At 41.7% G+C, this 20,111-nt stretch overlaps 3 protein-coding genes across 4 annotated transcripts in view; 1 reads left to right on the top strand and 2 right to left on the bottom strand.

Moving 5' to 3' along the window:
* Positions 1 to 3,917, top strand: part of rxraa (retinoid X receptor, alpha a) — a 94,080-nt gene extending 90,163 nt beyond the window's left edge. For both annotated transcript variants that reach the window (XM_052050279.1, XM_052050280.1), the window contains exon 12: positions 122 to 3,917. The gene's annotated coding sequence lies outside the window, so the exon portion shown is untranslated. The remainder of the gene's footprint in view (positions 1 to 121) is intronic.
* Positions 3,918 to 5,033: 1,116 nt separating this feature from the next.
* On the bottom strand, positions 5,034 to 12,104 carry wdr5 (WD repeat domain 5). The gene is made up of 14 exons (XM_052050309.1): positions 11,926 to 12,104; positions 10,932 to 11,033; positions 10,695 to 10,803; positions 10,540 to 10,613; positions 8,865 to 8,954; positions 7,589 to 7,678; positions 6,838 to 6,921; positions 6,542 to 6,597; positions 6,394 to 6,440; positions 6,217 to 6,292; positions 6,090 to 6,123; positions 5,885 to 5,959; positions 5,721 to 5,808; positions 5,034 to 5,585 (listed from the first exon to the last, which is right to left on the bottom strand). The coding sequence occupies exons 2-14, from the start codon at positions 11,004 to 11,006 to the stop codon at positions 5,485 to 5,487; spliced, it is 999 nt and encodes a 332-aa protein (XP_051906269.1). The 5' UTR covers positions 11,007 to 11,033; positions 11,926 to 12,104; the 3' UTR covers positions 5,034 to 5,484.
* Positions 12,105 to 12,472: 368 nt separating this feature from the next.
* On the bottom strand, positions 12,473 to 16,190 carry LOC127591646 (lymphoid enhancer-binding factor 1-like). The gene is made up of 8 exons (XM_052051932.1): positions 15,885 to 16,190; positions 15,394 to 15,455; positions 15,246 to 15,314; positions 15,068 to 15,136; positions 13,610 to 13,769; positions 13,420 to 13,527; positions 13,301 to 13,349; positions 12,473 to 13,119 (listed from the first exon to the last, which is right to left on the bottom strand). Exons 1-8 carry the CDS (start codon positions 16,188 to 16,190, stop codon positions 13,019 to 13,021), a joined length of 924 nt encoding a protein of 307 aa, XP_051907892.1. The 3' UTR covers positions 12,473 to 13,018.
* Positions 16,191 to 20,111: the final 3,921 nt, after the last annotated feature.

Below are 20,111 nucleotides of genomic sequence, written 5' to 3'. Positions count from 1 at the left end.
ATATATATATATATATATATATATATATATATATATATATATATATATATATATAAACACAGTATATGCACACACACACATTTGTGTGGGGGGGGGGTGTCACAAAAAACATGCGGTGGAGAGAAGACAAGAGCAATGTCCTGAGCCATTATTAGCATTTTCCCAGCATCTTGATAAGATGATTCAGCATCCTCACACGCAACACTTGCCGGGTGGGTGTGTGGGCAAACATGGTGTGGACGTCATGTTGAGACCCTCAGCCTCGTGAGCAGGACAATCGCACAGGTACACGGACCATCTGGGCCTCTTGGTTTTTCGTCGAGATGGATTCAAAACAAACTGGAGGTCCTTCCCTGACTGGACTCAACACGTCTTGCACTAGTTGTTTCAAAAACAAAGAAAGGAAAAAGGGTGTCAGCTTTCTGGGATGTCGAACTTACTTGACAGGTGTGCTACAAAGACTGCATTTGTGTTCAAGTGTTCAAGAACCTCAGGTGTCTGGCCCAGTTCCAAACAAATCCAACCATGTCTTATTGTATCAACACTGTGCTACAACATTGGTGAGGGCGAGTTTCCGAATCAACCTAATCAGGAAAATGTTGTGATCCACCTCGAGATGCTGAAGCGGCGTTGGGGGAGGGGGGCTTGTCATGTATGTACAATCTGCACAGTTCTTTGTGCACACAGGAAGAAGCCAGGCAGTTGTCAGTTGACACCGGCAACTGGCATTCGAACTTTCTGTTCCTTTTTTTTTTTTTTTTTTTTAATCTTTGCAACAGAAAAGGTATGGCGTGTGAATTTGGAATGCAGCGTTAAAGGTAGCAGTGTCAACCTTGGATCATTTCAGCTGTCGCCTGCTCCACCCCAACAGCCCCTCTCATTGATGTGAATTCCGACCTCCACCTCTCAACCGCTCAACACTGCAGGTGTTAGCGTCTCAATATCACCTCATCTCTTTCTGCGCAGGAAGTTGCAACCAGAAACAGTATTTTCGTGTTTTGTTTTGGGGTTTTGTTTTTTTGTTCTATTTCAGAGCAGCACTGCACTATTACCTCAATTTGTTCACCCTCCTCATCTTGGCTCGCGTCATTTTGACAGTATACGTCCATAGAAAGAGAAGCGGCAGCAGAGCGGTTGTTTGTTTATTTGTTACGTTGCACTTAACCTCATGACAGAGCTGATTGACCTGTGGGGTGGGGAATTGGCCCCCGTCCCAATTAGGATCCCCCCAACCCCTCCGCTTCTTTTCCCTCCTCAGCGGGACAAAAACACGCGTTTTCTCGGAAGCCTTTGTTGATGATGAAATATGAAATATTTTCGACATATACACTCATATTCTGCTGTTCTGTGGCATTCTCTTGCCCTCCGTTGGGGTTGACACAAAAAACAAAGTTGCTCATTCTCACTTCATGCGGATAGTCGACACGTTGCTCTCCTCACATCCCGACTCACTCATTATTGGCTTTACATAGGAAGCAAATAGATTTTTTTTTTTTGTCTTCAATTATGTATATACAGTATATATAGATTACGGAACAACGGAGTCAGAGGGACATGAGTAACAATATGAGAGGGAAAAAGAACACTAAAAAAAGAATTTCATCAATTTTCTTTTGATCTGCATGTTATTTCTTTCATCAGCACTTTGAAGCAGTCAGGACCTGAGCACTGTGTTTTTATTCATACTAAGGAGGCCCGAACAAAGAATCTGGGCTCTACCACCCATCAGTGGAATTCCAATTTATTATTACTATTCAAAGAGACTTTAGCTGACCTTCTTATCTGCAGTTTAGTGAACTAGAACTGAATTTGGTCTACTTGATCAGAAATAGGCTTTACACAATCAGGATTTTGGAGCGAATCACCGATCGTCAAGCAAAAAAATAAATAAAAAACTGATCACTGATCTAGTCAGAAAATGGACCAATGTATATATTTAAATAACTTGCTTATTTCCGTATGGTTGACCCCCCCCCCCCCCCCCCCCATCTTTTTTAACAAACACTTCATAAGTGACCTGTCTCCTAACCTTACGGTTTTGCTGCACATTTGGAATTTCTCACGATTAGGTTTTTTTTTCTTTGTCAAATTGTCCTAACATCATGATTTTTTTTTTTCACGCAATGTTAGGACTTGATTCTTTGACTAATACGACATTATTCTCAGGTTCAAACATCAAAACTATTGTCCATTTAATTTCAATTCCACTTGTTGTTTTTAGCGTTTCTGGTTGATCCCAGGGCCAGAAATCATATGATTCTGTTCTCATTACTTTCTGTTGTGCTTTTCTTTTCAGTATGGCCCAAATAGTCCTGACAAAAAGAGCAGTGAACACTCTTTCGTGATTCTACTGGCACTCTGACAACTCTGCTACTATTTGACCAAGACTCAGATGACGTAATGGCCGTGTTAGGTTAAATTTGAGCCTTTGTTTATCACAAAGGACGTTCCGGACACGCGTGTGTAATTATCGTCTGATTGAGGTCCACTTTCACGGAAGGCCTTCGGCAGGGGTGAAAAATCTGAGGGTCTTTCAAAATCAAGCCCCTGAATTCGTCCCAAGGCGATGAGTGTGTAAAAACGAGGGATGAGCTTCTTGCCCCCTCTACTGGACGGAAATCTGCACTGCAACACCACAACTTCTTTTTCCTTTTATTTTTTTCTCCCATCTTGACAGATACGGCACTTTCTCACAGGGTTTATGTGGCACAGTCTCTGTGCTTGCTATTGCCAAAAAGAGGGACGAAGAAGGAACAAAAGGAGCAATAACTATTCATGACTTATTGGCGTTTCCCTGCGAGCAATGTGGCCTGTATTATATCTGAATTATCCAGGTGACAGTATTGACTGCCAGTGTGAGCTCAGTTTACAGTACATTATTTATATATAAAATACATGCATACAAAATCAGAATAATTTGTATTTTGGAGGAAAAAAACGAGTATTGCAGCTTCTTAGTCAGAATCCTAAACTGCGAGTTTCGCCGAAAATTTTTTAAATGTTAAAAAAAGTACTCATTGAAGACTGTGATGGGTGACAAATGCAGGTATTTTAAGCCATAAATTGTGAATGTTGTGTAAGATCGCCCCCAATAAGAAATCGAACATGATATAAAATGGTAACTTTCACAGACGCTTCATAACGTAAAAGCTATATTTTGTTAATATGTATATGTGTATATATTTATATATAAATATATCAGCAGACCTGTTCCTTGAGTATTTCCAGCATTGGAAGAGGGAGAGAAGTCTTTCAGACCAAAATAATTCCAGGTATTGTTTTTACGCAATTATCAAGGAGGAGGATTTTTTGCATTGTAGCCTTTCTAAAAACAACAGCCAGCAGAATCCAGTAGCCCCAAATGTGTACAGTAAAAACAAACAGCTCCTCAGCAGACTAATGGGACATCCAAACCGTATAGAAAAGACGTCGGTTACAGTTAAGGACGTTAACCTCCTCAAAATATGTGTTTTGCTTGGCAATTGTATGTTCAAAAATATCAGGAAAAAAAAAGCTGAACTTGTGACACAATCACAATTCGTTTGGTGCAGACAGTAAACTATCAAGAAAGTTTAAAAGTTACAATTTAAAAAAAAAACTTGAGCGAGAAGAGAATATCTATTTTTGTAGAAAAGTCAACTTTATCCCTTGCTTTACGTACTCGTTTTGGTCCCGTTCTTCTTGTGGGCTGATGTTTACGCAGACAACAATATTGAGGATCCGGCACCTTGCTAATAAACTGTGGCTTTTACTTTGCTGTGTTCGATTTATCGCCGCCAAGTGGCAAACTGTCCCGTCATACTTTTGTGTCAACTTTTAAGGAGATGGACCTTTTGTCATCTGTTCTTTGTGTGTTTGTCCATTGATGTTTCATGGACAAAGAGAAAAAAAACAAATTAAAAAAAACATCAAAGTGACACGGCTGCTGGATTTTGTGTAACGGAGAATGCAACAAAGCATATTCTGCCAAAGTATAAATGACAGAAGCACTGACACTCTTCTGAGGTTATCTGTGGACATCTCTTAAATAGCGCCCCTAGTGGTCAAACTAAGACACCGCGTAACTGCATTACCTTGTGTCACCGGCGACATTGACGTGACGTGTCAAGACTTGCAGCTGAATATTCAAATGTCAGTAATGACAAGTTGCTATTCCAAAACGTATTTGAATGAAAACAAAGTTTTTTGTGTTCTTAAACATTCATTTATTAAAATACAACTTCTGAAATATTTAATGGCATTATCAAGTTGGCCAAGTACTGTACTGAAATATAAGTACTCGTACTTAGTGCAGAAACTGCGGGTATCGGTGCATCCGTGCTAAAAAATATCAATGTGCTTTATGCGGATGATTCCACGACCAAACCCAGGAAAAAAAGGTTAGTATGCTCGCTGTCCAAAATCGTGTTTACACAAATACGTGCTCAACACAAACTAAGCCAAACATCGGCTGTTGTCATCTTTGGTGGCTCTGTGGTGTCAACTTGTGCTTTAAAAAAAAAGGCCATCATTGTTTGTGGCGGTCCCCTTCGCACGCTCGCTCAAGTGAAGAGCAATTAGTTTTGCACCTTTTGCCAAACGCGGATGTATGTTGTGCATGTACAGTATCTGATAATATTGCAAGTTATAAATGTATTACAGGGTGTACTTGCTCAGTACAGGTTTTCATCTTATGAACGACATGCAGCAAATGACTAGATGCCCCTCCTCAGGAAAAAAGATTTTCTTTGAAATAGAAATCAGTGAAATGTCAGTTAAATCAGATCATGCATACTTGCTCAGAATCATGAGTCAGGCTAGATATTCAAATTAATTATGGGGGGTGGTGTCTTCCCTTGGGGTTAGGACCTTATCATGTCTACTAATCATACTAATTGACAATTATAAATGATTCAATTTTTTATCTGAATTTGACCTTTGCACAAATTTGAATTTTTGATAAGGTTAAGTTTACATATTTTTTTTCAGAATAACTTACCAGTTTATTTGAATAAATATGTACCTCTTTAAGTTTCAAGAAACTGAATACAATGCAAGGGTACTTCATTTATTAGAAAACCAAAATCAAGATTGACATCACTAGACAATAACACATACATCAAAGGCAAAAGTAGGAACTTTTATTTTTTTGCACGAATATTAAGTGAATTGTCATGAACTGTGTTGCCATCGAGGTTAAAAGTTCTGTCCAATAATACTGAAGTACTCGAAACGGTGTCATGGGATTGTTACCTAGGTCATCCATTTTGATGAGTGACAAAAATATGCGGGCAGGACACAAAAGCACAAGGAATGGATGCATTTAAGTGTCACGCAGAATAAACTGCCGAACCAATTTGTCGCATCGTTGTTGAGAGTTGGTTCCCTGCATGCTCTGAATCCAGCACAAGCTCATTGCTGGGAAGAAAAAGTCCTCTCTTTTTTATTTTATAAAAAATAGAAAAACAAAGTGTTAAAAAGAAACAAAATATCAATGGTCAGGCTTTAACAATCGCTTTTCCAAAGCTTTATGGTTTTGTCGTTTTCTAGTGCCGCAGATGCGATGATGTTCTCTGTCGGGTGGCAGGCGGTCGAAATGACCACATCTGGAATTTCGAAAGGAAAGTCGAAAGAAGCACAGTATTAACACACAGCTCAGTTACACAGTGTCACGCAGGGATGCGGAATTATTCTGCTGACAATTGTCTGTGGAAAAGTGAAACCGCTTTTGTTGGCAGTACCTGTGTGGCCCTGCAGTTTCTGCACAATCTCCTTTGTCTGCAGGTTCCAGATGTACACCATGTTGTCCTCAGAGCCCGACACGATCCACTGTGAGAGAGTGCATTTTGTCTCATGCAATGAGAACAGGAGAAAGGGGGAAAAAATGCCCTCCATTTCATCTCACCTTTCCACCTGTGACCGAGAAGTTGGCAAATACGCAGTACTTCTCATTTTTATGGCCTGTGTACGTCTTCAAGCACTACGGAGTTGAAGCGACGCAGAGGAACAATTAAGCACTGCCGTCACGATTCAGACTAAAAGTCGTCTGACTTCATTTATTCTCTTTTCATCAAGAGGGTGGGGGGGGGGGGGGGGCAGAACAAACTCACCTTTCCTTTGCTGTAGTCCCACAGCTTCAGTGTGCTGAGTGGCAAAATACAAATGAAAGAGTTACACGACACACAATCTGCCGGCACATGACAATTCTAAGTATTGGAGTGATACTTTATTGCTTACTTATCCAGTGTCGCAGCCAGAATGTATTTCCCGTTGGGAGAAAACTTGACAAAGGACACGGGAGGGTTGTCGTCGTCTATCATGAACAACACAAGTCAACTTTTGCAGCAATGGTGACATTCAATGACGACTTTATTCACTTCAAAAACATCAAAACAACATATGTGACACCCGTACCTATTAATGTTTTTAAGCACTGCCCAGATGCTGTGTCCCAAATTCGGCTGGAGACAAAAGAAAAAAGTGATTATTATTAATTATTCTTCTTATTTTTATAAACAGGATATAATGACGTGCCATTTTGCAAAGTCTAGTTCATTCTTACCAGAGTCCGTCGTAGCTGCTGGACACAATCAGGGAGCCGTCTCTGTTGAAATGGACCTAAAAGGAGAGATCCAGATGATCCAATTTGTAGTTCATAAGACTCCATCAGATTTTGTTCAAAATGCTGTTTTTAAACCCAAATATTCTTAATATCATGAAACCGCAGCACCACCAAAGTTTTGCTCATAGTTCATATATACTGTCAGAATCTTAATATTGGCCAAAGCATAATTACATTAATTCAGAATGTCATGTTCTCCGCTCAACATTAAGAGACTTGCTAAGTAAGTTACTTACAGCAGAGACGGGATCCGAATGAGCGGGCAATGTTTTCAAACACTTCCCGGTCTTCACGTCCCATATTCGCACACTCTCGTCAAACTAGGAGCAAGTAAAAAAAAAAAAGTTAAGCACAAATTCCTCCACTTCCTTTTATTTTATATACGGTATTTTCCGCACTAAAAGGCGCATCTTCAAATAATGGCCTATATTTGATTTTGTTTTCATATATTGCACGCACTGCATTATAAGGCGCGATCTACAATGCATCCACTAGATGGTGCTACAGGTACGTCTTTGTCCGTCTCCGTGCCTTCTCTTCTTCTGTTTGACTCGAGAGGCGTTCATGACCGCCTCCAAAAAAACGTAAATTAACGATTACTTCAATGAAACTACGAAAATTGAAAATACAGTAATGCATCAAAACAGAAAATCACAAAATAAATTCTATAGCAGACTTCTTATAAAGTGAGCGTTTTTAAAAAAAACAACACCACAGCTCTCCTTTTTTCGGAGCTGCAACAACAACTTGTTTAATAAAGCAGCGAAACACAGTTCACTAAAACAACAGCAAGTTATAACACTGTACGCTTGTCTCCAACAAAGAGCCATCTTGGTCGACGTATGACCGTAATGACCATACAGAAGACACGGATGTTAGGGCTCTCGGTGAGCTTTCAAGAAAATGGAAGACATTTTGGTGCCCCCTACAGTGCGGAAAATACGGTACCTAAAAAAAAAAAAACTTAAAAAAAACGTGTGTACTCACTGATCCCGACACGATAAGATTGGATTGTGGGTTGAAATTACAGCAGAACACATAGTTGCTGTGACCTTTCAGGGTCTTTAAGCATTTTCCCTGTGGACACAGAAAGGGAGAACAATTATTACTGGGCCTCCAGTCAAGAACATTGACCCCCACCTAACACCATACGCATACTCGCGCACACAAACGCGAGTGTGCGCACACACACAGTAAATAAAAGGCAGAGCAGTCCAACTTACATCACATGGCTGATTCAGCAAGATATTCAGCCCCACCAGTAAAGCATTGTCTTGACACACTCTAAAAACTATTACAAGGATCACTGTAAGCCCAAATGTGCACAGGCCAGTAAATCATTGTGAGTGGAGGTTCATAACAGCAATAAAGTATGATGTCTAATGTTCATATTAAGCCAAAATAATGAAATAACGCAGTGAAAGGACGAAGCAGATAGGAACAATGTGAGTCAAACATTCCGTACATTCCCCAAATACAGTGCACTCCGCTTAATAGAACACCATTGGGCCGAAGCGCTTCTGTTCTACTAGGCGGGGTTTCTATTAACCGGAGACACTTTATTAGGTACACCTTCAGACACGTCGACGACCAAGTTATGCACGCAGAAAACCCCCTGCTGACGAGTTAGAAGAGATATTTCGACTGTGGACGTCCATATCTTTAATCAAACAACAACTTTAATCAACTTCAGTCAAACATCTCAAATCACGAGAAAAATTTCGTTACTTTTGTCTGGAAACAGGAGTCCGTAATTTTGCGGTTGACTTCCCTCTCAATGCGCTGGATAAGAGGGAAGTCCTGGAAACCGCGGGCGTACATTCTGAGAATCCGGCAATGCATCGTATCGTCTGAGTATGTCCTTCTTATCCGCAGGTGATAGCCCTCGTCTCTTGAATGAAGTTGAAGCCATTGTGACGTGCGTGTGTCTATGTGTGGAGTGACGCGTGCTACCTGTTACTGTATACGGCTAGAACTACCGCGCTTTCTCGCAATAGTGGTACAGTATCGCGATAGCTACACTTCGAAAACCACTAGTTTACAATGTTCATTGCTTACGGCCTGTTCTATTAAGCGGAGTATCTTTATAGGAAATTGCATTAGGCAAATCTGTTCCAGAGCCTTTTGCTCTATTAGGCGGATTACTCTATTAACCGGTGTTCTATTAAGCGGAGTGCACTGTACAACCAAAGAGATCAATAGATGAGAGAAAACTATTTCTGCAAGGTCGCCACACACTAGCGCCAAAGGCCTGGGAATTTACCGAGCTGATGTCCCAGATTTTCAAGGTCTTATCATCTGATGCAGACACCAGGAGGTTGGAGTCGGACGACCAGGCCACATCTGATATGCCCTGTGGATTCAAAGGAAACTTGATGTGAGGAGGACCTGCTTCGACATGTTCATTTACCAGTCGTCGGGACCAATGGTCCTTAGATCAAAGTTGACAAATATAGTTTTCAGATTATCAAGCGTCAACCCACTGAAGGGATGACATGCATATTATGTCACACTTTAGCCGCGCAAATTGCAAGTCCCTGAAGTGGCAAATCAAGTCATGTTCCTCAAGTCCCCGACATCTACCGAAAGAAGTAATGTTTTGCATGATACTGGGATTTTAAGTCCTGTATTTTAAATTGCCCCCCGCCCCCCAAGAAGGCGCCCGTGCAGGCAGCCTTCGGCAAGTGCTTTTCTTTTTTGTTGCTTTTATCTTTTTGTTTTATCACGTGTTGTTTGTTGTTTCGTCGTGTGGACCTGATGTGGAGTGTTTTCTGTGTTTTTTGTTTTTTTTGGGGGGGCCACGACAATACGTCAAAGGAGCAGAATCTGTGCTTGGTGGTTGCGCCTTCTCGGCAGCACGCCTGTACCAGCACAGATTTTGATTGGGAGGAATGTCGGCGCCATTGACTGTTGGTGCTGGACAGCCACGGGACGCTTGTGATTTTTTGCGCCTGCAATGATCAGCATTTTTTACAGCCCCATTTTGTTCAGTGGAGATGTCGGCGCTGTTTGATTCTCTCCTCTTTCATCTCAAACTGCTTCAAATAACAAAGCATGTGTGGGGAAAAAGTGGTTAGGACTGCACAACTGTCCGTGTTTTATGTGATGTGTTGTGTTTATTATTTTACTTTATGTTAACTGTTTTGTTAAGCGCTTTGTTACAGCTGCCGCTGTTGTGAAAGCGCTATATAAATTAGCATGTATTGTATTGTATTAAGTCATCATGCAGTTTAATAATGTAGCTATAAAAACAATTAGTAAAATGTCATCAAATGCGAACTACAACCACAACAGTAAATAATGTATGTCAAATTAATCTCTGGAAATATCCTGTGTGCTGAAGTGGAATTGCAACTACTGTGGCCAGGATATATCGAAATATATTATCTGTTTTCGGGGGGTTGAAAAGCAAATTCAGGGGAAAAAAATTGTCGTCATGCGGCACAAGGCACACGACTTACACTTTCATTCATTCATTCATTCATCTTCCGAGCCGCTTGATCCTCACTAGGGTCGCGGGGGGTGCTGGAGCCTATCCCAGCTGTCTCCGGGCAGTAGGCGGGGGACACCCTGAATCGGTTGCCAGCCAATCGCAGGGCACACAGAGACGAACAACCATTCGCACTCGCACTCACACTCTCACCTAGGGACAATTTAGAGTGTTCAATTAGCCTGCCACGCATGTTTTTTTTTTTTTTGAATGTGGGAGGAAACCGGAGCACCCGGAGAAAACCCACGCAGGCCCGGGGAGAACATGCAAACTCCACACAGGGAGGCCGGAGCTGGAATCGAACCCGGTACCTCTGCACTGTGAAGCCGACGTGCTAACCACTGGACTACCGGGCCGCCCGACTTACACTTTATTTACTGGAATTCCGATTTTACAAGGACACATTAGCCTAGGCCCGTGCCGACCTATGTTTGAAAAGATTACTTACGAGTTTATGTCCTGATATGGTTTTCTCAAACTTGCCGTCGTAAGCTCCCCAGATTTTGATGAGTTTATCAGCAGCTGCAAGGATAAAAGTCAATGTTTTAGGTATGCAAGTGCAAAATAGTGAGGCGCATGAGTCAAGCAGGATGAAGAACTTACAGGAGCTGGCAAGCCACTCTCCGCTGGGACTGAATTTGACAGAGGAGACAGCTTTCGTGTGGCCCGCTAGTGTAAACTTCAGTCCGTAGTTGGGCTTGGCAGGAGCCGACTGCAAATCAACATTCAACAGATAAATTAAGAAAACCTTTATTAGTCTCGCAATGGAGAAATCACCAAATCCGAAGAAAAAAAATGCAGCCTGTTTATTTTCCTTCATGGTATTGACGTTTGGCCAACCTTGCTCTGAGTGGAAGATGCTGTCGCCAGTGGAGGCTTTGTGTCAGTCTCTGGCTTCTTGTCTTCTGTTGCCATGGCAATGGAGCAAGCATCAACTGTACACTGTCAGTAGCGGAGTGGCAGATGTCATTACAGCATAAACTTAAGTTCCTCACTCAATGTTCATAGTCGCCGTTAAACTAATACCCATAAAAGTGTGTGCGTGTGTGTAGTTTAATGCCTATTAAATCCAAAATATGGTGGCAATTGTTTTGATATTTTCAATTGGGCAAGCATACAGATATGCTCACGATTGGTCAGGGTCATCGTTTTATGGCATGAACGACGTGAAGCTTTTCTACATCCAACGTTTCAGATTGTCCAGTAGAAATTAGCAATTCTCAAAACAACCTTCCGTATTCTTCTGGGGTACATGTTGCTCTTGTAGCCACAGATTCAATTTCTTCTGGTTGTTAAAGTTTGCAAGCTGCACAGGCCATGATTTAAATGGTACGGGCGTGATAATCCTTTCGGGTAAAAAAAGAAAATATGTTTTTTTAAACAGCACCAGAACCGAAAACGTAAGGTAGTGCCCCCAGATAGAAAGATGGCATTGGTTCACTTGCAAGCACCACGGAGAAGCAATTTTGGACCGATGGGAAATATTGCTGCACGCAAAATCAAATAGACTTGTTCAAATTAAAACCATGCGCGAAAACGGAAATACCACCGAATAAATACAACAATTCCCTCACTTGCAGATCGGACAGTCAGGCTAACATGCTATGCTATAGGTACAACCTCTCTACTATGTTACTACAGGTTTGGCATAGAAACGACAACGTTGCCACTCTATAGCTTTCCGAATTTACACTTCTATGCAAGAACTGCGAGCTACTGGTGGTCATTGAGCCGATTGCTGTCGATGCACTCACGCTGTTGACAAACTAAGTTAGCCACCAAGGAGCGGCCCTCGTTGCACACAATGAGGCGTCGTACGTGAATCGATACTCACGGGGATTTACGGAGTATGGGAGTCTGGTTTCTGCTCTTCATAAAACGCCGATCACAATATGTGCACGTATTTGAGCGTTAAGACATTTATGTAGGGCCGAACTGACTCACTGCTGGACGTTTGCGACCAACGATCTAAGAGGACAAGCGGGGAATCTGATATTGCAGTGGTGCCTACAGCGCATGCGCGATTGCTTCACGAGCTACGAAGCCCCAGGAGGGACCAAAAGAGTACAAATGTATGTCCGAATGATATAATTGTCTTTTTAACGTCTTATTTTTTGCGGTTGCTGTTTGAGGGTTTTCTCGATTGGAGAGATATTGCGTGGTAAGTGATCAAATCATTACAAAACAGCGTGTTGGATGTCATCATTCATCTTCTGTAAAGTAAATCTGGGTTGTGCGATTGAAGACCAAAACAGCCATGCAATGATAAACTTGTGTTTGTACTTTATGGAAATAAAATTCTCAAATCTGAGGAACCCTGTCAATGTCCTAGGAGGTCAGGTAAATATCACTCTGACATTTTCATGTAAACACCACAAAAATATGAACAAGATCCATCATTCAAAACATTTTATTCATGTTCATTGTTGTGCCTTTGCATGTCATTGTCATGACTCATCAACGTTACACAAAGAGTGGCTCAAGTTAACAATTTACAAACATCCTATTTAGCTACTAATTACTTTGTATTACATGAACATTGTAAAGATGCACATGTTGCTGCTTGACAGGCTTGCTAAGGTTAAGCCTGTTTTGATTCAGTAATTTCATTCACTTTGTGAATATCAGGCATCCCACAGGGATACATTGCTTTGTCTTGTTTTTGGGGTGTGCGCATAACAGATTTAAGTTTTATTTCGAACATCTTCACACCCTTCCATCATGAGTTTTGGAACTCGTTAAAATCCAGAGGATGTGGATTGAACACATTGTTGTTCGACAATACTGTAAAATACTAAAACATATTTGCATTTTTTTATACATTTAAATATATTTACATACTTTAAATAACATTCATTCGTTGAGGACACAGTGATACAAAATGGCTGCCTGGCAGCACCCACAACCAATGATGGAGCATAAGGTGACTAGGCGCATCCCAGCATATGTAAGACTTTGTCTGCAATACGCATTTTTTCAGACTCGTCACTGGTTTGTGGAGTTGGAGTTTCTCCTGGAGAACCTGGCTCTGGAACAGACAACAACAAGAAAGGCATCATCCCATTTGAACTTTGATACCTTTTTATATTTGAGTGGGTCAAATGTGGTAGGCTAACCATGATTCGGAGAGATAAGAAACCCACTTGGAGGCAATTATAAACAAACTGACTCAGTATTAACAGGATGTGAGTGATTTGAGAATTTCACACCTGTAATATTGGAGGCTGTTGTAACACTGCGCCTCCTTCTCTTGTTGCCCTGTACACAAAAAAGATTGACTAATTGTCCATGAGCAAATACATTTTGAAAAGTCAGAGTTTGGACTCACGTAGTTATCACTGCTGGACCACTCTGGATACATCTGAGAATGGAGTTTTTTCTCAGCATCGGCAATCTTGTAATATTTAGCCTGTCCCTCGTCAGTCAGCAGCTTCCACTGTGGGCATTTTAATAAAACAACACATAACTATGCTGATAAATATATTGAGGGCAGAGGAGAGTGGAGCAAGCATGCTCACCATGTGACCCAGGACAGTATTGACAGAAGCACTGTCTTTTAAATTCATCTGTGCCTTTACATGTTGTCTCTGCTCCTTCAGAAAACACATAAAGGCATTGGGTGGCTTCTTGACATATGGCTGGTCTGCATCTCGGATGCGCCGGCGCCGTCGTTTTCTTCTGGTGTACAAAAATAAAACAACAAAGAACTCTGGTTACCGTTGTGCGAAACTGGGAGGTAAGACCTTAGGTACAGGTAGAATTGAAAGACTGTTGAAAAAGTCGCACATGTTATCAGTTTGGGCGGGACGCTGGACAACTGGCTAGCGTGTCCGCCTCACAGTGCAAAAGACAGGGGTTCGATTCCTGTGTACAGTTCTCACCGTGCTTGCATGGGTTTTCTCGGGGTGTTCCGTTTTCCTCCCCCATTCCAAAAATATGCATTGGCAGCTCAACTAAACACTCTGAATTGATCCCAAAGTGTGAGCTTGATTGGTGGTTTGTCTATGTCTGCCTTGCGAGCGGCGCCGTTTGCCAAAACACGTTTTTAAAGGGTAACTTAGCCCAAGATGTGAAAACTTTGTATTTTACATGGCCATGTCTTCTTTATCTGATGTTTACTTAAGCCTACTTACTAAAATATCACATCAACTGTCTTCCAGCGGCCTCCATTTTTATGTTAAGTCCGACAACGTTGGTAGAATGCTCAATGACGACAGACTACATACTGGTCAGCTCCACGTATCTACCCAGCCATTGGTGGACACGCTCACATGCAATTGTTCTTCACATCGTTCAGCATTGTTCAAGTTGGTATTCCACCATGCACTGTTGCACCCAAGCTCAACACAACACAATATTGACAGCATGGTCAATCGCTTCATTGAAAATGATAATTGATACTGTTAGTGATCAAAATTGGAAAACACATCTCCAGCTGCCAGCATTGGCGGCTGGCAAACCAGGCTGGCTGTAGACGGATGGCTTTTCAAAGGCTGGCAAATATGAGAATGAATCTGCCCTCACCTTGAGGCTGACAGCTAGTGATCCATTTTTAACAAGCCAGGCTTACTCAAATGTGCTGTAAACAAGGCAATGCGCTATTGCAGTTGTGACGTTTTGCCCCGTCAGTAGCTAATGGCGATTTTAAAGGGCACATCAAGTGAAACTTTTTCTTTAAAAATACGTACAGTATGTTCTATTGCCGCCCCTAGTCTACACATGACATTCTGATTTTGAGTCATGCGGTCACGTCAAATGTATTCTTAAAAAAAAAAATACGTGTTGAGTTTGGTTCCCCTTTAAAGCGTGACCCTTCACGTCAAAATGCAAAGCCCTAATAGCCCTTCCGCCATGGATCACCTGTAACAAACTGGATCGACTCACTCGACCATAAGTTGCAATCTTCACCGGTGACTTTTTTTTTAAATCAGCCCGCTGCTACCAGTCATGAGACATGTACCTAAAGAAAGTCTTACTTTGTACATGTTATTGGGGGAGCAGCAAAGACAGGGGGGCCAGCAATGTGATAGACCACCCCTCCATTCCTATATGGATAAAGGAGACAAACAATTTGATACAAGGAAAACGTATTTGGAAACGGCTTTGATGCTGTCTGTCCGCTTGAAAAGGCGCATATATGAACATGATTCTTACTTTGAGTTGGAACTCATTGGAGCGGCGTAGACAGAAGGGCCTGACATCGGAAACATGTCTCCTCCATTCCTAGAATGATTTCAGTGGCATGCTTTGTTTGAAACGTAATGTGAGTATCTTGATCATGGTTTCTGTGTATGTTACTTACAGCATCCCAGGAGGACACCAGTTGGAGTTTTCGGGAAGTGACCGTCCAGGTAGAGAGAGATTCTGATCGTGCGAATATACAGAAAGTTAGTCATCAGATGTCTACAAGGTGGCAGCATGGTCCCTTTCAGGTCAGATCAAATACGCTTTTCCAGTGGAATACCTCAAACATGATCGTTTTACATATTTTAGAACGATCAAAATGAATAATAATGAACTTGTACTCCGGAAAGAAAATGGTGTGTTGAATTTACTCAATTTTATTTTGAAAGTGGTTGCAGAAAACAAAGTCATCTGGCTCCAGATACATTTTAAGTAGATCTACAGTCTACTCGTGTATGTGGATCTTCTTTTTTTAATGCAACCATTTGGCAAATTAAAAACGAGTAAATCCAACAAAACTATTTTCAGTGTACAAACGACCTCTTGACTAACTGTTGCGAGACCCTTTACATCCAGCTACAAACATGTTCGTATTTATTATACACTCACCTGAGAGCCACCTGCCTGACTTTTGATGTCAAATGCGTGCATGCCATATGGATTTGTCTGCGGTCCTGCCATCACTTGACCTGCCTGCACAAAAGCTGAACTGGGCGGGACGCACCCACCATAGCCTCTGTTGGGACCAGTGACCAATTGACAGTGGGTGTCAAACCTCAGCCACGAAGGCACAGGAGGTGGACAGCTTGCCGTAGCACACACCATGCCACTGACCACCTCCAGGAGAGTGGAAACAACTTCCTCCCACTTGAGTTCCGCTACAACTTTCTCAAATTCTGCCCTGAGCTGCTCCATACTGTCCGAACGCGCTTCTTCTGACCCTACTCCACACCTCTCCTCTCCCTCCTGAAGAATGTCAACAGCTGAAGACTAATGGGTACCTGTCACACACATTAATAGGAAGCTGCTTTTCAGACATTTTTAAGGGTCACATCAAAGATCACAGATAATCCTGGGCTTGAGTATTGAGCAGACAATGGTGATTTGGGAGTCAGAAAAAAAATCAAATCCAGTGTCATTGATGGAATTAAAATGGTTTGCCCTTTTCAGAGCACGGAACCACATTTGGTAACTTAAAAACTAAGACAAAATACATACAATATGCCTCATAATAAGGCAATAGGGGCATGCAAGCCAAAAAGTCATTTTTTTAATTAATATGTCTGTTTATAATATTGACGATTGTTTGTTTGTTTGTGTGTTAATGGTTAATTGTGGGTTAATACAATTATTTTCTGAAATTCAACATTTATTTGTGGATGAGTTTGAGGAATTAAGAGATTTTCACATTATTATTATTAACATTTTAATATTTGCAGTTTCATGATTACATTCTTTATTTTTTTCACCTTGAACGTAATAATTAAAATGGGAGCAGGGTTCCCGAGACACCCCGATATAATGATTAGAAAATTACCGACATTGTCTTTAGTAATTTATCTCAAACCTGGTCTAACGCAGTAATATAAATGCCATACTCCAAAGAGTGACGTGACATCAAGGTAACATACAGAGAAAACTCTCCAGAAACCGCGTTGCTTGGCGACAGAGAGCAAACGCTGATCTCTCGACTATTGAAATTAAGCCGTGGGAAATTCAACGAAATGCTAAATATTAATGCGGTGAGGAAATCGCACTGTAAATGGTGATATTATAATACTGCTACGTTTACTTAGCGGACAATTGACTCTTTCTAATACGTGAAAATAAGTCGAGCTACTTACAACTGAGATCAACGTCGCATCATTTCTCCCAACTTGAAGTTGTCCCCAATGCGTCGCAGTTGTTCAACATGTGAGGATATTTAGTGTCTCGGCTCACACCTGACTGCCGTTTAAAGTGCTCCTAAATGAGACACTAGACAGAAGAAAAACGGTCATATGAAAGCCTAAACGTATTACATAGAATTATCTGTTGCGGGGCAACCACACACCACGAGGGTTTCCGTTTCCTTTTTTTATTTAAATACAGTAATGTCATTATTTTAGCTCAATCTTAACATCGGTGTATTGATAGCGCGCATTAACCTTTTCGATCTGCGGATGACTTTCGCGTGTGTTGATGATAAAAGCAAATAACTTTTGAACACCATTGACCAAGTGTGTATCGGACACTTATTAGATGATAATGCAACGGTTTTAAACGGCATTCTAAAAGTGTCGGAGTTAATACTGTCGGATTCACAGATTAGAGCAGTGTACGGCAACCCAAAATGTTGAAAGAGCCATACTGGACCCCAAAAAACAACTAAGTCCATAGAGCCACGAACATTTTTAAAGCTTTATATTGAAGGCAACACATGCTGTATTAACTATATTAGCCTACTATCAAAATGACTAAGTTGACTACAAATACACAATGAGCCTTCATGCTTCATGGTGATAAGTTGTTTTTACCCCTGCTGTACATCTGGAGAGCAGGGGTGCACAAGCTTTTTTGACCTAAGGTCAAAATGGCGACGCGAGAGTGGCTGCCTTTCCAGCAGCTCCTATATTTTGTTGTTCTACTTCTTTCCCTTTGGTAACTTTGTTGCTGTGAATTGGGAATTTCTCCATTGCGAGACTAATAAAGGTTTTCTTATTTTGTCAACAACCAAACGCCCGCGATCGACCCGTGACCACACGCGCACGCAATTTACGCACTTAATTTACGCACGCAAGTAGTCATGAGCAACAGCCATAACATGCTGAATGCATCAATATTAGCTATATTAGCCTACTATCAAAATAACTAAGTTGGCTACAAATACACAATGAGCCTTCATGATTAAAAGTTTTTTTTTTTTTTTTTTACCTGCAGTACATTTGGAGAGCAGGAGTGCACAACCTTTTGTGATCGAAGGTCTACTTTTCGAACAACCAAGCTCCCAAGATCGACCCGTTAAGTTAACGAGTATAACGACACCGATGCGTTGACGCATGCGCCGGGCTCATTACATCATGTGATTGACACGTGAACTACACCGGCGCGGTTTAGACTGCATCGGCTGCGTTGACACGTGAACTGCACCGACGCAGTTTAGACTGCATCGGCTGCTTGGCACAGTCCAAGCTGCGCCACTTAGTCCAGGGGGCGTCGACTCAGTGCAGGGGGCGTTGACGCAGCAAAAGCCCGCTCAGTGTATCCTAAGGAAGTGCGTCTGGCGACACGATGCGAAACAAGCCAGACCTCACCTCGCTCGAATAAAAATATATGTTTGGGCAATACGGAAAACACACTGATTATCAGAAAAAATATGTCCGTCTGACTTCAAGCGTCATGTCGGCTGTCATATAATAGGCTATTATTATATGAGAAGTGCTTTATGAACGTTTGTACTGTACGTCATACTCCAGTTGATTGAGAAGTCCCGCCTATAAGGGGGAGTTCCAGAAAGTGACTGCGAGTGAGCACACCGCATGTTTGACGACTCTGCCACGTTCCTGTTAAAAGTCACATAAAACGTAAAGCTTGTCTGCTGACCATCATTACATCGGCTAGGCTAGTTTTGCTGTTGTCGTAGTTCAAAGCTTAACATGTGGTGTGGGTTGGGTCGGCGCCGCGAGTACGTGCTCGCGCTCACGAGCTCACAGCAGAATATCTATCGACTGCTGAGACGCGCTTCACTCGAGTGACGTTGCTACTGTACGTGCATATTATGGAACAGCTTCCGGACAAATACAAATTGTCCGCCGCGTAGAGCCATTTTGATCTCCTTTTGGAGAATAAGGTATTTATTAAAATCTCCTTGTCACTCCAAGTGCCTCTCGGATTTTTGACATGTCTTATTCCATTGTGTGTGTGTGTTCTCCACAACAGGGGAAATAGCATGCATTAAACGCAACAGACTGAAATTTAAAACACTGGAGCATCTTATTTTTCTAAATCAAAATTTGTGAAGACAAAGCCCACAAACATCATCATTCACATGATTTTCACATTATTGAAACACATTGACTGATACAATATGAATGCATGGATGTGAATGATATTGTCAATGGTCAATGTCATCTTTATTGTCAAATATGCTTTATGTATGACATGTAGCATAGATGAAATTTCTTCCTCTCAATCCTCAGTGCATACATGCATGCAAACATGCTGTGCATTAAACACACACAGCTAAGAAAGGATAGCAGCTACACTGTATAAAATTGACATATAATCTGAACAGTATAGACAATGTAAACAATATAAACAGCATAAACAACAACATAAACAATGGTGCTGTGGCTATTGTGGGTCGAGTGAGGTAGCGCATTGTATACACGTCATCATCAAATCAGTTTGTTCAGTCTGTCAAGTGGGTTGGCTGCAGGGATTTTGAAGGTCCAGCAGTTGGCAGTGGTCAGCGACACAGTATCAACACAGTGTGTCATTGTGTCGACACGCCTCATGAGGCCTCATGGACCCATCGGCGTTAACTCACACGCGCGTATACCCACGCACACCACATATACCCACGCACACGGGCATACCCACGCAATTTACGCACGCGTGTCGTAATGGCAACAGCCAGAACGGCAGCTAAAATGAAACAGGCATGTGACGCACTTTTGTACCGCGTGTCATTATGACACACGGTAGCTACGATATATATGACACTGTCATATATATCGTAGCTCACGTGTACTGTTTAAAAATGCTTCTCTCGGCCCTCCAGATCCTCATACTTTTCCAGTACCCTCGGTGAATTATACATGCAACTTCGTTTTTTTTTTTTAATCGCCACCTGAC

Source organism: Hippocampus zosterae, chromosome 18 (assembly GCF_025434085.1).
Source record: "Hippocampus zosterae strain Florida chromosome 18, ASM2543408v3, whole genome shotgun sequence".
Taxonomy (NCBI): Eukaryota; Metazoa; Chordata; class Actinopteri; order Syngnathiformes; family Syngnathidae; genus Hippocampus; species Hippocampus zosterae.
This window is presented reverse-complemented; position numbering and strand designations above follow the sequence as displayed.

What these genes read in the sequence shown, in the direction of transcription:
- wdr5 (XM_052050309.1), bottom strand. Translation starts at nt 11,006, where the DNA reads ATGGCAACAGAAGACAAGAAGCCAGAGACTGACACAAAGCCTCCACTG. An exon ending in AAATCTGGGACATCAGCTCG is followed by an intron (nt 7,679 to 8,864) that starts GTAAATTCCCAG and finishes CTGTGTCCACAG; the next exon opens with GGAAAATGCTTAAAGACCCT. An exon ending in TCTCGGTCACAGGTGGAAAG is followed by an intron (nt 5,809 to 5,884) that starts GTGAGATGAAAT and finishes ACTCTCTCACAG; the next exon opens with TGGATCGTGTCGGGCTCTGA.
- LOC127591646 (XM_052051932.1), bottom strand. Translation starts at nt 16,190, where the DNA reads ATGGAGCAGCTCAGGGCAGAATTTGAGAAAGTTGTAGCGGAACTCAAG. An exon ending in ATACTGTCCTGGGTCACATG is followed by an intron (nt 13,528 to 13,609) that starts GTGAGCATGCTT and finishes AAATGCCCACAG; the next exon opens with TGGAAGCTGCTGACTGACGA. An exon ending in AACAGCCTCCAATATTACAG is followed by an intron (nt 13,120 to 13,300) that starts GTGTGAAATTCT and finishes TGTCTGTTCCAG; the next exon opens with AGCCAGGTTCTCCAGGAGAA.